Source organism: Petaurus breviceps, unplaced genomic scaffold (genome assembly GCF_028583685.1).
Source record: "Petaurus breviceps papuanus isolate PSGF00001 unplaced genomic scaffold, PetGlider_PUasm1.0 188, whole genome shotgun sequence".
Taxonomy (NCBI): Eukaryota; Metazoa; Chordata; class Mammalia; order Diprotodontia; family Petauridae; genus Petaurus; species Petaurus breviceps.
The window spans coordinates 16626677-16643241 of NW_027185804.1; the positions used below are offsets into that span (position 1 = coordinate 16626677).

At 37.1% G+C, this 16565-nt stretch overlaps 1 protein-coding gene across 7 annotated transcripts in view; it reads left to right on the forward strand.

The window, feature by feature from the left end:
* Nucleotides 1–16565, forward strand: part of BBOX1 (gamma-butyrobetaine hydroxylase 1) — a 519348-nt gene that overhangs the window by 481852 nt on the left and 20931 nt on the right. For all 7 annotated transcript variants that reach the window (XM_069091330.1, XM_069091326.1, XM_069091328.1 and 4 more), the window contains one exon: nt 3280–3478. In XM_069091330.1, coding sequence (XP_068947431.1) covers nt 3280–3478 — 199 coding nt within the window. The remainder of the gene's footprint in view (nt 1–3279; nt 3479–16565) is intronic.

Below are 16565 nucleotides of genomic sequence, written 5' to 3' on the forward strand. Positions count from 1 at the left end.
CAGTCTACTTATTCTCTTCTCCTTATTATATTTATTAGGTCAGTGAAGCCTAAGCCCATTTCAGGCTTTCAGCTTCCTCTCATCAGGTACAAGTTAGGCTACGTGGCCACCAAAATCCCTTCCAACTCTTAAGATTCTGTGATTCTGTTTTAGATGTAGTAAGTTGGGAGTAGTCTTTCTTTATGCTTGTATTTATATTCCTAGAATTCATCACAGTACCTAGCAACTAATAAGTGTTTTATGAATGCTAATTGACTCAACCTGATGATAGGGAGTGCAAACAGAAATATTCTATAAACAGTTGGGATTCAGAAATCAAGACAAGTCAACTTCAAGTACAGATTTGAAATTTGCCTTCTGACAAGTAATAGTTGAACCGATAAGGGTAGACTGAGTCCCCTAGAGATGTGACTGTGTCATTTCCCTGCTCAAGAAGCTTAAATGGTTCCCTGTTGCTTCTAGGATAAATCTTCCATCTGGTATTTAAAACTCCTCACAATCTTCCCAATTTATTTCATGTTATTCCTCATATACTACATGTTATAAGTGTCAGTTTTTATTGTTTTCCAAATTCAATATTCTATCTTTGTTTCATTCCTTTGCACAGTCTGACCCCACCCCCAAGTGTAGAATGCTCTCCTTCACTTATACCTCTTAGAATTCCTTGTCTCATCTCTAATACAAGTCTTTTCGTATTCCCTCTCCCTGTCATTTCCACCTCTCCATTCCACCCCAGCAAAATCACTTCCATTTTTTCCTATGTTCTTTCTAGCTTTGGAACAATAATCTTAAAATTCTCATCCTACAGTTCTCCATATTTCCTCACAAATATTCCATAGAGGAAATATCCCAAGTTCTAGAGAAATTCCTCTTATTTTTAAATAAACCTGAAAAAAAAAACCTATACACTAATGATGCTCTATGCCAGGATATGCAGCTGGGGGCAGAGAGATGGGGAGAGAAAAGAGAACTCTATAAAAAAACAACAACAACAAAGAAAGGGATAAAGAGAAAGTGATCATAGTTCATTGCTAATTAGTCCATCAGTTATCTAAAAGATACCATTAGAAATATTCTGTAGGAAGAGGAAAAGACTTTAAGTCAGCAGACCTGAATTCAAATGGTGACTTTGGATTCATTTCTCTTGGCCTCAGTTTTTTCAATCAGTAAAATAGGGGAATTGGATTAGATGAACTTTAAGATCCCTCCTAGCTCTAAATCCTGTGCTCTAAAAAGAATCACATTCTTCCTAAAAAACAAAAAAACAGGTACTCAACATTTTGTGGTGGTCTGATGAAACATACTATGGACTCTTTTTTCAGAATACTGCTCATAAATACACAAAATGAAATGCAAAAGGTCACAAAGGAAACCAATCACTATAAAACATAACTATTAATATTAAAAAACCAGTTCATGAACCTTTTGTCAAGAACCTCCACGATAGAATGAGCTCCCAGCTCTTTCCTCAGATGTAAAATGAGAGGGTTGAACTTGATATTCTGACTATATTCATTCATTCTTTTAAGCAAATCTTGTTTCCTTCCACTACAAAGTAAGGTGTCTATTATAGACACTGTATGGTCCCTTCAGTTCTGATATTCTATAATCTGTTGTTTATTGAAATTCTATCTTCCCTTGGGAAGATGCATTGTCATTCAATATGGCACAGATACACACAGACACACTTCTGCAAGTGTGCTGTTGAATATTTAACAGCCAGCTTGGAGGAGGGAGGGAGGGGAAGATATACACACAATACACTTGTAAATTTCATCTGCATTAAAAACATTTTTTCCAGTCAACAAAAACCAAGTCTTGGTTTGGACCATTTGCTGATTTTCAAGGGAGAAAATGCTCACACTGAAAATTTAACAATCACCTCTCCAGCTGGTTAGGTTCAAACTGGCTGTCTATAGGTGTCCTTATACAACATGACCATAGAAAGACAAAGAGGGAATAGTTATTTTCCCTTCCCCACCACACCTGGAAAAATGAAGATCTCTGATTGGATAACACTAGTCCATTATTCATTCCTAAATTGGGGATCTTTTCCCTTAATAGGACTGATTCCAAGTTAAAAGAAAAAAAGGTTTCTATGACACAGACTGATTTTGAGATCTTGAACACTTGGCCTCCCACTTAAAGTGGGTTATAACTTTATAACAGTATGTGGATGAGAACTAGAAACCAAAGTGAATGGTGTGGAATGATCTCCTTCTTGAGTATGGCTGTTAATATCTGAATAGTTTCCCTTGGCAAAGTTTGATTTCCTTTCTCTTCTATCTTCTCTGGAAGATACTAGTTTGCAATTCAGAGGATCTTTAAAAAAACACTGGTTTTACTTTCATCTTTCTACAGTGAATAATTCTACTGAATAATTTATATATTCAGCATTATTCAATTAGAAGGAGCAGCTCAGCATCCAAGCCTCCCATTACTTATCCTTTTATCTTCTATGATGCTGCCTGCAAGAACCCACTTCATTTTTAATGTCCCAGAACCAAGTTTGTATTCTGCCCTCATTTTGGGCAGCTTCCACTGAGCTCTAAGGAGGTTTGTTTTTTTTTTTCTCGGAAGACAGAGGCTGCAGAAAGATCTGTCCCTATTCTGATGAAAAGCATGTGTTCTTCCTTTTCCTTTCTCATTCCCATTTTTTTAAGTGGCATCCCCATTGATTTTTATCATACCTTTTGCAATAAAACATCTAGATGATAAATAAAGTAGAAATGCTCAGAAGTATTTCTGAGCAGATGCCAGGCACACGAGGGGCACAGAGGCTGATGGTGTGTCCAATTCATATACTAGTCAACTGCAAATGATTCTTTCATAATGGATATCACACATAAATTTTATTTAGTTTCAGTTGGTGGATCCATCTGAGAAAGGCCAAGATCTGAGAGCTAAGTTCTTCCTCAGAAACCCCTTAATAATCTATTTTTTTTTACTCTAATGACAATTTCACACTCTATTTTGTGGTTACTTGGGCAGATCTTACTTCCCCTACTTAGCAAAAAGAGAAAAAAGACTCAGGACCCAAATATATGAGTTTTGATTTCCCTACTCTGTTCCTTACTAGTTGGGAGTCTTTAGGAAAGTCACATTGCTAATCTTGGTCTCAGTTTCCCCATAGGTGAAATAGGCATAATAATGATGGTGCTGCCCACTTCATGGGGTTGCTGTTCATTGGCTTATTAATGATGACCTTTCCGTTATTAACATGAATGAATAGTAATGTCAAAATCATGACATTTTATACTACCTTTTCTTGACCCTCAGAATGTCAGTATTGGGGCGCAAGTCTCCAGCTTCCTACTCTGGATTTTGAAGATGTTTTAACAAGTGATGAACATGCCTATAACTGGCTGTCCACTCTTAAGAAAATCGGCATAGTGCGGCTAACCGGAGCGGCTGCGCAACGAGGTGAAGTCGCTAAACTCGGCAAGAGGATTGGCTTCCTCTATCTCACGTTTTATGGGTGAGTTTCAGCTCAACCAACATACATATGATTTGCTCCACTTTTCATTAGAGGTGAATCCTTTCGCTGGCATGGTGTCAGCTGTCAATGCTAAGGCAGAAATTTCCATAACCAACAGGAAGCCAGATAAGAGGAAAGCCCGTAAAAGAAGCCGCTTTGCAACAACTGGAGAAATTTTTTAAATTAGCTTAAAAACCACAAGATGCCAGGAGCAATTGGTAGCTCATTCTTGAGTGTGGAAGAAAATCAAGTCTTTCCAGTCATATTTCCAAATACTCCAATTTCACCAGCATTGATATTCTCTCTCCACAGAGCTGTAATATGTATCTATAAATATATACACATATATGTGCATATATACATATGTGTATGTGTTCGTGTTCGTATTATACCTGTGTGTTTGTGCATGCACACGTGTAAAATTTTGGGGAAATGAAACCAATTCCTACAAATGCTGGGAAGAGGAAACAAAAGCAAATAGCCAACATTTATATAATAGTTTGAGGTTTGAAAAGCATTTTAGGTATCTTATCTCACCTGATCCTCCAACAATTCCAAGAGGCAGGTACTATTATAATGCCCATTTTACAGATGAAAAAACTAACTCAAAGAGGTTAAATGACTTTCCAGGATCACTCCTTCTTTCTGAGCCTCAGTTTCCTCATCTGTAGAATCAGAGAGTCAGCCTTGATGATTTCCAAGGTCCCTTTTGGCTTTAAATCTATGATCCAAAGTATCATAAGTGGGATTCGAACCCAGATCTTTTCGAGTCAAAAGGATACATGTCTAGAGATAAAAGAGACCCCAGAAACCATTTAATTCACTCTACTCATTTGACAAATGATGAACTGAAGCCCAAAAGGTGAAATAGCTTACTTATGGGTATATAGGTAGAATCAGAGTAAGGATTGCAGCTCAGGCATCCTGATTCCAAATTCTGTACCAACGTTTCATCCACTTGATTATACCAACACTGTCTCTTTTGTAATAGGAATAAGTAAAAAATAAAAAGTAAGTAAAAAATAAAAAATAAGAATATGTGAGTTTTAAGTGACAGAAAGCCCCATAGCAAATAGCCAGAAATATAATGCATTTCTATTTTGAGTAAAAAGGCTGCTTAAAAGAAGGTCCAGGAGATTTTTCAATAAAGAAGGATGATATCTTCAGAGAAAGAACTGATGGAGATTGAATGAAGATTGAAACATACTATTTTAATTCTCTATTTTTCTTGGGTTTGTTGGGGTATTTTTTTGGTCTGTGCTTTCTTTTGCAACATGACTAATGGGGAAATGTGTTTTGCACATCTGCACATGCATAGCTTATATCAAATGGCTTGCCATATATCAATGGGGGGGGGAGAGGGAGAGGAGAGAATCTTGGACTCAAAATTTTTTTAAATGTTAAAAATTGTTTTACATGTAAATAGGGGGATAAAATATTAAATAATTAAGAAATAAAGAAAGGTGACAAATAGTACATTCTAATCAGCACAGAGATACCTCATCCTATCCCTTCCTGGAATGATACAGTTTTAGTATATTTAGTCTTCCACATTAAACCTTCTATGAAGTTGATGCTTTTAAATCTAGGATTGTTTTTCTTTCAGCCACTTCGTATTATTTAAGTTTTATGCCTCACTCTCTTTCCAAAAGGGCTTGAGGCATCTCAATGGTACAAATACTCCTAACATAAAACAAAACAATTAAGTTCATAACAATTCAATTCAACAAACCTTTCTTAAAGTGTTCTTTTTTTCTTTTGGCTTAATAACATTCCATCACATTCACATAACATAATTTGTTTTGCCATTCCCCAATAACTGGGCATCCCCCTTAGTTTCCAGTTTGGGGCCACCACAAAAAGTTGCATATATACACATACACACACACACACATATATACACACATATGTATATACGCTATGTGTATACACACATACATATGCATATGGGTCCTTTTCTTTGATCTTTTAAAAAATATAGGCTAAGGGGCAGCTAGGTGGCACAGTGAATAGAGCACTGGCCCTGGAGTCAGGAGGATCTGAGTTGAAATCTGGCCTCAGACACTTAACACTTACCAGCAGTGTGACCTCGGGCAAGTCACTTAATGCCAGTTGCCCCTCCAAAAAGAAGACAAACAAAAAAAAAGAAATATAGATCAAATAATAGTCTCACTAGATTGAAGGGCATACATAGTTTAGTGACTTTTTAATCTGTTATGCCTTTGAAAAAAATTTTAAGGTGCTACTGTACAAATACTAGATCAAAATAGCAGTAGCCTCAAGGCCAAAAGACATGTCATTTTTAACAGCTGTATTTTCTCAGATGATGTCATCAAATTGTCAGCTCATTATCTGGACAACCAGATGAGATGGTCAGTAAATCCCTATTTTAAGGAGGATGGATGTTTGCCCAGTAAGGGAGAAAAAGAACATAGAGAAGTTCATGCTTTCACATCAATCAATCAAGAAACATTTATTGTCTAATATGTGCCAGTCACTGTGCTAAAGTATTTCATGTCTATGCATAGATAGTGTCATCAACTGAGAGTTAGAATCTAGTACAACCCCCTGCTTTTACAATTAAGGATCCTGAGAACCAGAGAAATTGAGAAACAGCACCATGATTGGGGCAGGAAGAGGGACTTGCACCTATTTTTTTCTCTTTGAAAGTGGTGTGTCTCAATGGAAAGAATATCACAGATCCTGGGTTCAGATCTCAACTCTACCATATACACTGCATGAGTTTGCACTAGTCACTTAACTTCTCTTTTCCTCAATTTGCTTATCTGTGAAAACAGAGCATTGGCTTAGGTGAGCTCAGAGCATCTTCTTAGCTTTAAAACTATGATCCTATGATTCCAGGGAATGTAACCGATGAAAAGCAATTAAATAACTGAGTTGAATAAATAGCCTGATAATAATAATAATGGTGTTGATGATGATGATGATGACAATGATGATGATAGTAACAGATCCCTGGAGACATTTAGAGCTTGGATGGGGAAGGGATGGGGAGGATAGAAAAAGAAAAGGAGAAACCATTTGCTGTCTGTATTGTAGAATTAGAATAAAACAAGATCTGAGATTTCAGAAAAGAGTCTCAAAAGGAGACATGACTTAACCAGAAGTGGAATGTTCCTAGGGACATGATGCTTCTTTATACCCAACCGTCTTCAATGAATATTCCAAAATTTTGATGCATCCCAGAGTAAATTCCAAAGGAACCACATCCTCTGGCAGTTAATAGGAGAATTTCCTACTCTATAATCAGTCATCTAGTGGAAAAAATCACTAGACCGGAGGTAAAAGGACTCTTGAGTTCCAGCCTTGCAGCTCGGCCTGTCCCTTTGTTGCCAGACTATTGAGAATGCATCATTTCACCTGTGGGCCTCATTTTTCTCATCTGTAAAAATGAGAGAGCTGAACTTAGTGATTTCCAAGGTCCCTTCTCCCAGCTCTTAAATTCTTATGTCTCGATCTTTTCCCAGCCCTCTTCCTCGCAAAACTATTCTTCAGGGACATTATATTATATTTTTAAATAATTTTGATGCATTTTGTTTCTCCATTACAGAATGCTCCTAATACCCAAACCACTTTTCAAAGTACATTCTCCAAGAAAATGATTTGGCTTATTTTTTATTAACAGAAATTATAGATGTGCCCTTGAACTTTGGCAGTACAGCAATAAAAATAGCTATGCAACTGATCAGAATTTGTTGCTTCTCTATGTTGACTTTTAATTGATATTGTTTTAGCCACTGTACAAGTTGTTCTCTTGGCTCTGTTTTCTTTACTCTATAAATTCTTCATATTTGTCATTCCTTATGGTCCAGTAATTTTCCATCGCATTCATGTGTCATAATTTGTTTAGCCATTCCCTGATTGTTGAACATAGATTTTGTTCTGCCAGCAATGAAATAGTATGTCTTCTTCTTTCAGTCAATCCAATATGACTTTTCCCATCTCAACTAATAGGTATGAGGTAATAACTCAAGGTTGTTTTAATGAATCTATCTCTGGTCGCTAGAGATTTGAAATGTTTTAGAGTGGTTAATGATAATTTATATTTAGGATCATGATTACTTAGGATCATATTAAGAAGGGTTAGAAGAGACTTCATAGACTATCTAATCTGACCCTCTCATTTTTCAGATAAGGAAACTGAGGCAGTTAAGCAACTTCATAATTGCAAGTGTTTATCTGACATCATGCTCTTAGGAAGGGCATGGTGATATTTAACATTTAAATTTTTTGCATCAAATATTCTAGGCCAGTTACAAAGCCACAGCACTAATAGGAGCTGAGGTGTCTTAGAAGCACCATGGAAGAAACAATGTAATAGATAAATCCCAGATTAAAAATATGCAGAAAGTTTTGCACAAATTGAGCACAGCAAAAAAAAAATCTGAAACTGGGTAATAATCTCATTAATAAGAACACTGGAGACAGCCAAGAAGTGTATGGAATTCAAACCCCATCAACAGTTGTTACAAACAAAAAGCAAACATTAGTTATTTCATAACAAGTCTATTCGTCTTTGGACAAATAAAATCACTTAAAGGGGAAGTGCTCTTAACTTGTATATGTTCACAGATCCCAAAGTGGAAAGTTTTCTTCTACCAAGCATGCTATGTGTCATAACATACAGCATAAAGACGGTAATACATACCCCTTTTTAGACTCTTCCCTCTCAAGGACATAGCATGAGGGATGATGGATTAATAGAGTGTTGTAAGAGTGAATGGCTATTTCTTCATTATATTATAGGTGGTGGTGAGGGTATAGTGCTGGGTCAGCAGTCAGGAAAACATGACGTCAAATCCAGTCTCAGAAACTCACTAACTATGTGACTCTGGACAAATCTTTTAATGTATTTTTCTATTTCCTCAGTTGTAAAATGGGGATAATAGAACCTACCACCCAGGGTCATCATGAGACTCAGATGAAATATTTGTACAAAGTACTTAGCACAGTGCCTGGAACATATAGGCACTATTGTTATCATTATCAGTATTGTTATTCATCTATCAATAATATTATCATTATTCTCTTTCAAGACCCCTTTTAAGAATTTTAATTTAGTTTCCACTGTACCCAAGGGTTAAGATGAAGAAGATTGGTAATGGTAAGGTAATGCAACTTGATTGAGTTCAAATGATCACAGGTTTAGGGTTGAAAGGGAACATAGAAGTGATCTAATTCAATTATCTCATGTTATAGACAAGGAAACTGACCAAAGACATAGAGTTCCAAATCATGCACTTCTCAGATTTTTCACAGTCACCCCTTCACTAGCCACATCTGTCCTTCCCTATCTTGAACCCTCAGTGAACTAGTTCGACTCCACTCCGTCTTCTTCTCAAGTCCTTTGCCCCTTTATCCTAATGAAGATCTTGCCCTGCCAAGCCTCAGTCTTGTATTACCCTATTCATCCCCTGACTCAATTCCCACTTACAAACTAGAGAGAATTAGTAAACCGTGCTGACTGGATTCACTACAAATTTATGTGACATAATCTCAACTGAGCTCTCAATGTGGCAAGGCAATCCATTTCCATCCTCTAATCACTTCATTATCCCACTCACCATAGCTGATTTTCCAAATCTTTTCATCCCTCCTCAGACTTCCTAGGTTCCCCCTTCCTGATTCTCTCCATGGAAAAAACTTATCTTTCACTGAAAAAAAAATGGGACCATTTGCCAAGAGCTCTTTCTTCTCTCCCAGAACTCAGATGCCTCCTGCCATCATCTCTCATTTATCATCAATCTTATATGAGGAGGTGAACCTTCTTCTCCAGAGAGAAGAGGGGGGTCCCCACAAGTACCAACAGATAGAATGGCTGATGTGTCCATCAGATATAGTCTCTGACATTCAAAGTAGTTATGTAAGCTCCTGTTTATCATTATCTGACTCCTTCCTCACCTCTACCTTTTAAAATCCCTAGTTTCCTTCAAAGCTCATTTTAAGATCTGCCTCCTTCCATAAGACTTTTCCTAAACACCTCAGCTGCTAGTGCCCTCCCATACATACACATACACACACACACACACACACACACACACACACACACAAAATCACCTTGTATTTGTTATGTGTGTATAAAATTTTAATTATGAACATATGGCCATGTAGTTTTCTCAAATAAAATGTAAGGTTCTTGAAGACAGAGACTTTTCAGTTTTGTCTTCTAGCCTTAGAGCCTCCACAGTGGGTACTTTAAAAATTGATTGATTAACAGAGTATCACATCACCTATCCAGTCTAACTACTTCTGGTGTGGATCTTTATCTCTCAAAACCAGAAACAATATTAAGACCAAGTTGGAAGCAGGTGGCTGGGGTATATGTATACTCAATGTCCTTTGTCCAGTGGAAAGTTTTTTATTTTATCAAAACATCTCATAGGTAGATCAATTGAGCATGGGTACCCAGACTAAGCCGTCAGTACCTTTATGACAGAGCCAGCAAAGATTCTATCTCTATATCACTTTTTCAATCTCAGAGCCTTTGTTTAAAAATCAAATCTCTTTGGGCAACTCAGAGAAACTCCTCCTTTACCTGAAAATTTTTATATGCCTAAAAGAGGTGGGAAATAGTTTCAACTTTGCCTTCTTTCAGATGAGGATGCAGAGGTGAAGATATATTTCCCTCCTAAAATATTTACTATGTAGCTGAACACATGCTACCTCAACAGATAAGGAACTAGTTAGATTAGCAAGCACATTACGTGGATAATAACAAAAATGTGTGTCTATGAAATATTGATTTGTACTGCTAGAGAGAAGGGAGGAGAAAGGAAGCATTTGTACTGCCTTAGTCATCGAATTTGGTCCCAGTTCGATACAATACAATACAACTCAACTTGGCTCCTGCTTACTGTTCCAGAGTTGTTTCAAGAGTGCGATCACATCCAACTGGCCTGATAGCTATTCCCAGGACATACAGCTCCATTTCTTTCCATGCTTGTGCACCAGCCATTCCTGCATTTCCTCCTCACTTCTACCTCTCAGTACCACCAGCCAGCTGAAAGCTTAGCTCGGGTGCCATCCAAGGTCTTTCCTGATACAGCCCAACTCCCGTCATTAGTGCTGGCTCTCCCTGGAAATTAATTTGCATAACTGTGTGTGTATGTGTGTGTAGAATGTGTATGTGTCATATATATATATGAGATAAACATATGCATACACATGTGCATGTGTGTATATGTACATATATGTGTGTATACATATATATTTAAAATATCTCCCATATATGATACAAACTTCTTGATGAAGGGGACTTTTGTCTCTCAAACACCCGCCCATAGCACTATACTTTGGAAATAGTAGGTGCTAAGTTGGTTTGAAGAACTGAAAAGGAAAAATACTCATCAAGAAACATGTATGACACTGTGCTATGCACAGGGAAATCATGAAGAGAATGAAAGACAGTAGATTTATTGTGTCTTTGGCATGTAAGACTCTGTGCAAGGTGTCAGTCCTATGAAGTTATTTATTAAACAAAAATCTAAGAAAAAAATCCAAGAAAGATCAGGGCACAGCTAGGTAGTACAATGAAGAGAGCACATGTCCTGGAGTCAGGAGGACCTGAGTTCAAATTCAGCTTCAGATACTTGATATTTACTAGCTGTGTGACTGTAGGCAAGTCACTTAGCCCCCAATTACCTAAAAAATAAGAATTAAGCTATAGTAAAAGAATAATTGAATCTTTCTTTAGGTATTCTATACAAGTCTAGCAGAGGGCCCTACATGTAGTAGGCACTCAACATATACTTGGTTGTCTGAGCACCACTGTCTTGTGAATTGAAAAATGACAACTATTCACATTCACTAGATATGCAACTTTGGACAAGTAATTTTATCTTTGCCTCAGTTTCCTTAACTGTAAAGTGGAGATAATAATACCAACTACAATCAAATGAGAAAACATTAGTAAAAGTGCTCACACAGTGCCTAGCATAGAATAGCTGGCATATAAATGATTATTTCCTTCCCTCCCCCTCATTTAGTGCTTTAAGGTTGGCAAAGCACCTTATATGTCATTTCTTTTGATCTTCATAACAATACTCAGAGATAGGTGATATTATTATTCCCCACTGTACACATGAGGAATCTGTCCAGGGTTACTTAACATAAGTTTCTGAAATAGGATCTGAATCCAATTTTCTGGATTCCAAGTCCAGCACCCTATCAACCACAGGAAAAGAAGTTACTGTCAGGAACGCCGAAGTATATGTAATCCATCAAACAGAAAAGCCATAAATGGAAATAAAAAGAAGGGAAATTGAGTTTGAGCATGGTCCTACCACTAGTTCTTTGCAGGGAAGCAATTGGTGTCACCTTGCCACATAATTTTTCCTATGACCCATAGAGTACTCAGCTAACCCTTAAATTATGGAAATTCCTTACTCTCCCAGCCATGCACTCTCAGATCCTTGCATCGAATTCTAAAATGCTACTGCCCTAGCCCTGTTATCAGCATAGATGTCTTTTCCATAGGCTCCATACACTGATAAAGTGAAAGCAAAGTGTGCCCTTAAAATTTCCCTGGTGGGATCTTTGTCAAAGAAACATGCCAGACCAGTTAAGTAACAGCATCTGAAATAGCCTTTGTGGTCAGGGGGTAGGGGAAGGTAGACTATAGTCTATATAGTCTTTCCAACACTCACTGTACTCCTACAAGCATTTCTGAGAGCTGCCTGTAAGCCAGCCCAGTGGCATTTCACACATTTGGTAATGTTATGGATCTGGGCTGTGTGTCGGAGCAAATATGATTATTTCTTGGCATCTTGCCCACTGGAAGCACACAAGTGACTGAGTATTACCACTGATGTGCAGGTTTAGCCAAACAGAACATAGAATGGCTACTGGTTTGTGGCATATGACACTCCCTCTTGATTAAGTAATAAATACTACTGACTTTGAAAGAGCCACCAACTTGGAAATCCAGAGAACAGAATAGACTGTTGGGAGAAGAGTTACCAGTCACATATCACTTTAAGGTTTGCAAAATCTGCCTTGTCTGCATTGATCCTAATAACAACCCTGTGAAGGATATGCTATTATTATCACCACTTTACAGATAAGGAAGCTGAGATTTAAAAAAAAAAAAGAAAGAAATTGAGCTGGAGGGAGACTACATGATCTGCATAGGGTCATGCAGTGAGTATCTTAGGCAGGATCTGAACACACATCTTTTTGACTCCATGTCTGGTATTCTATCCATTAGATAATTAAAAAAAGATAAGTTTGCTCATTTATCGTGGCTCCTAACCAAAACTTAAGAAAACCACACAGCCTGCCCTCAATAATGACTTCTCTCCTATAAATCAGTTTGACTTGCAAGGAAAACAGAAAAGACCTCTTTAAATTTTGAAGCTTGTGGGAAAAGCCCTTTTCATATCTATGTTGGGGTATTTAAAAGGCTATTTAAGAAAAATGTGTTATTTTAGTAAATTAGAGGAAAATATTTGGAAAAAATGTATACCCCAAGGAATGGTAGTTTTGCCACCTCATTCAAGTCAAGCTAAGTTCTTTCAGGCTATTGTGAGTCCCAGGTCAGGTTATCAGCCAATAGCTCATCCCTTGGGGTCCCTTTGCAGCATTAGCTTTCTCTGTAATTAACATGGATGCCAACAAAACCATTTGAGTATGAGGTCACCTCATAAATGAAAGGAAAAATAATTTGTGAGTCTCATGCTCTTCCAGAACTCATTTCTGGAAATTCATTAGAGACCCTAGTGGAAAAAAAAAATACATGGTCCTTCTATACCACAGTCCTCTGGACTTTATTACCTTTCCTTCTTAGATTCATTTAACTGGCTTCCACTGCAGTCAGACGGTGTGGCCCTTGTTTTTGACATGATTTTCCCTTTACTCCCTGATAATGGATTCATCATCAGATTCATTTTCTGCCAGGAGACTGACTGTTGAGTTCAAGGAAGCAAGCTAAGCGGCCTGTGTAAGAAATGGCTATGTATTTTTCTCCAACCATCAAGGAAAGTATAAAGTACAAATGTAGCAAATATAGACTTTTTATAGGAATAAGAATTGACACAAAAAATTTTTGAGGTGCCTCTGTTTTCAATCTTTAAAATAAAAAAGGCCAGGAGACATTTTTTGTTCTACTCACCTAAAATATGCACAGTAGACTATAAGAATTACTCAAGGTAGATCATTGACCCTCCCCCCATTGAAACAATCTCTTCCTTAATTGACTTGATGGTATTGGTTACTCCTCCCATGCCTTTTATGCATTTACTTAGGCCTATTTGGAAATATATACTAGATCTTCCACTAGATTATACATTCTATAAGTGTGAAAACTAAGTTTCATTTACCTTTTTATCACACAAGTGACTAAAAAAGATGAAATGTCCATAGCAGGTGGCTTATCACTTGGTAAATAAAGCAATGAATTCATACTGAATTCTCACCAATGACTTCATTTTTAAAATATTTGACCTCATTAGTTATTTTGAGATTAACTAGTTCATTGAGACACCTCATCTGGGGGCATAGCCAGTCATACTGACTTTTATCTTGTCCCTGGACCCAGATGGCTCTGGAGGAGAGAGCGAGGCTGGTGACTTTGTACAGCCCTTCCTCACTTAAACCCAATTCACTTGCAGGTTATGGCATCACCTTCCTGATGTCCTGGTCCTCTTAGAAGATCAAACAACAGCAACAGATGTTTGAGGCCATTATTGTTATTTGAATGAAAACTCCTTGAATGCAAGGGCTAAACTACTGTGTTCTTGCCTAAGTGTCTAAAATATTTTTCCCTAAATTTGTAGAATCAAAGATCATAGGACAGTAGAAGTAGAACTCAAATGGGTCTCAGCAAACATTTAGTTCAGCTACCTCATTTTACAGATAAGGAACCAGAGCCTGAGAGAGTAAGTTGTGCCTGGTCACAGTGATATTAGGCATCAGAAGGCTTTGAACCCAGGTTCTCCAAAGACGCCAAAGCCATCATACTAATTGAACTGAATTTTCAGTATTAAAATGATTCTTTAGTTTTCGCAGGCTTCATTGTGATCTGTGGTTTCACCAGTAAAGGTAGCTCTCAGTGCACAAACTTCCTCCGTGAATGGAGTTCTTCATATCAGCATCCTCTCTGCACTCATGGATTAAGGGACTGGCTTAGAGTCACATGTTTATTTTTAGCTTTTTTTTCATATTGAGAATGAAGCAATTTTTTTTTAATTTAAGGAACATCAGATAAAAATGGAAGGTTATCTTTGTTTTGCTCATCATTTGTCTTAAGATATCCATGCACCAAAAAAAAGTTATCAAAATAGATTTTCATCTACATAATATAGCTTTCATAGATCCCCATTTGATGAGTGAACTCAAAAATTTGTATTTTTAAAATACAACTGCTAAAGTCACTCTATAAATTATTATTAATATCAAGTCCATTTGGAAAATATGTAGTAACTTGAAAGCAGATTGTTGTGGATGTTCAGTTATTTTCCAGTTATCTCTAATTCTCCATAACCCGTTAGGGTTTTCTTGGCAGATATACTAGAGTGGCTTGCCATTTCTTTCTCTTGCTGAGAGCAGGTGTGTGCTGGTATATGTTTAACAACCGGCTCTCTCAAAAAAATTTATGTATATATACCCTACACACTTGTAAGTTTAATCTTCATTATTAGCATTTCCCCCATCACTTTCTTAAGTTTAAACAACTAACAAAGCAATAAATGAGACCCTGATTTGTAGCTTGCCCATTTCTGGATGTTAATGATCAGCTCTTATGAGTAGGTTTGAACTACCTCCCGCATATACTGGTTTGAGAGGCAACTAATTGTGGAAAGAGTCTAGATTTTGAATCAGAAGACTTGGATCCAGAACTATATCTCTCATGTATTAGTCGTGAGAACTTGGGCAAGTTATGATCTCACCAGGCCTTACTTTTCTCGTTTAAAATAAGGAAATAGAATGCTTTCCATAGAGTCAGTTCAATATAGTTTAATTAAAGGAGAATTTTTAAATGCCACTATGTGCCAGTCACATAGACTACAGAAGCAAAAATAAAATATCCCTTCTTTCAAGTAGCTTACATTCTACTACAAGTGATGGTGTTGCAGTGAACCAGTAAATAGATAAGTATACACAAAATACATAGAAGATAAAAACAAAGTAATTTGGTTTTAGTGGAAGAGGACAGTTAAAATTGGGGGGACCAGAGGTGGCAGTCAAGAACAACCTGGAAATGAACTAAGATCACAGACAACAAAGCGTCCAGTCCTAAGGGTCAGCCTATAGAAAGATGCAAAGGACTGGAATGTTGTGTACAGGGAAACCTCAAGTGGACATATGCTATATTGATCCTCTAATTTTATCCTCTTTTTCCATATTTTCCTGAAATACATATTCATATGTACATGTGTGTATATGTGTATATATGCATAGTGTATGTATATGTACACTGTACACGTGTATGCTATGCTTTTATTGTACCGTGTGTATACATAGATTGCATGTATGTAGCCATATATGTATGTTGAGTACATGTATTGTGTTTGTACGTGTATATATATTATATATATACACACATATATATGTGTATACATATGTGTGAGTATGAGTCCCAAGAAACTGAGGGGTATGGCAATATGAGTGTATATGTTCTATAAAAATCAAGATTGAATAGTATGCAAATTAGTTGCATTATTCCTGCTATTTTCTTGAAGATTTAATATTTGCAAAAAAAAAAAAAAGGAATAGGTGTAGAAAATAAATAGTCATCTCCTTGGAGTGGTTCTGTTCCACCTAGGAGAAAGATGACGTCACAAGATCCTTTCCAGACCCATTCTATAACCATTACCAAAATGTTGTGACCAGAACTGATTGGTCCCATATTCATTTCTGTATGGGCTCAATATTTCAGTCTGGTTCATACTACACCATGCCAAAGTTAATGTAGGAGTGTGAGAGATTTTTATTCATCACCTGCCTGTTAACCAGAAAGAATACCGACAAAGCCTAGGTTAGGGCACAGATTTGATTCCCATGGGATCCAGTTAACTTCAAAAAGAGAAAATCGCTGCTTTTTGGAAACAGATGGCACCCTGAACTCCAG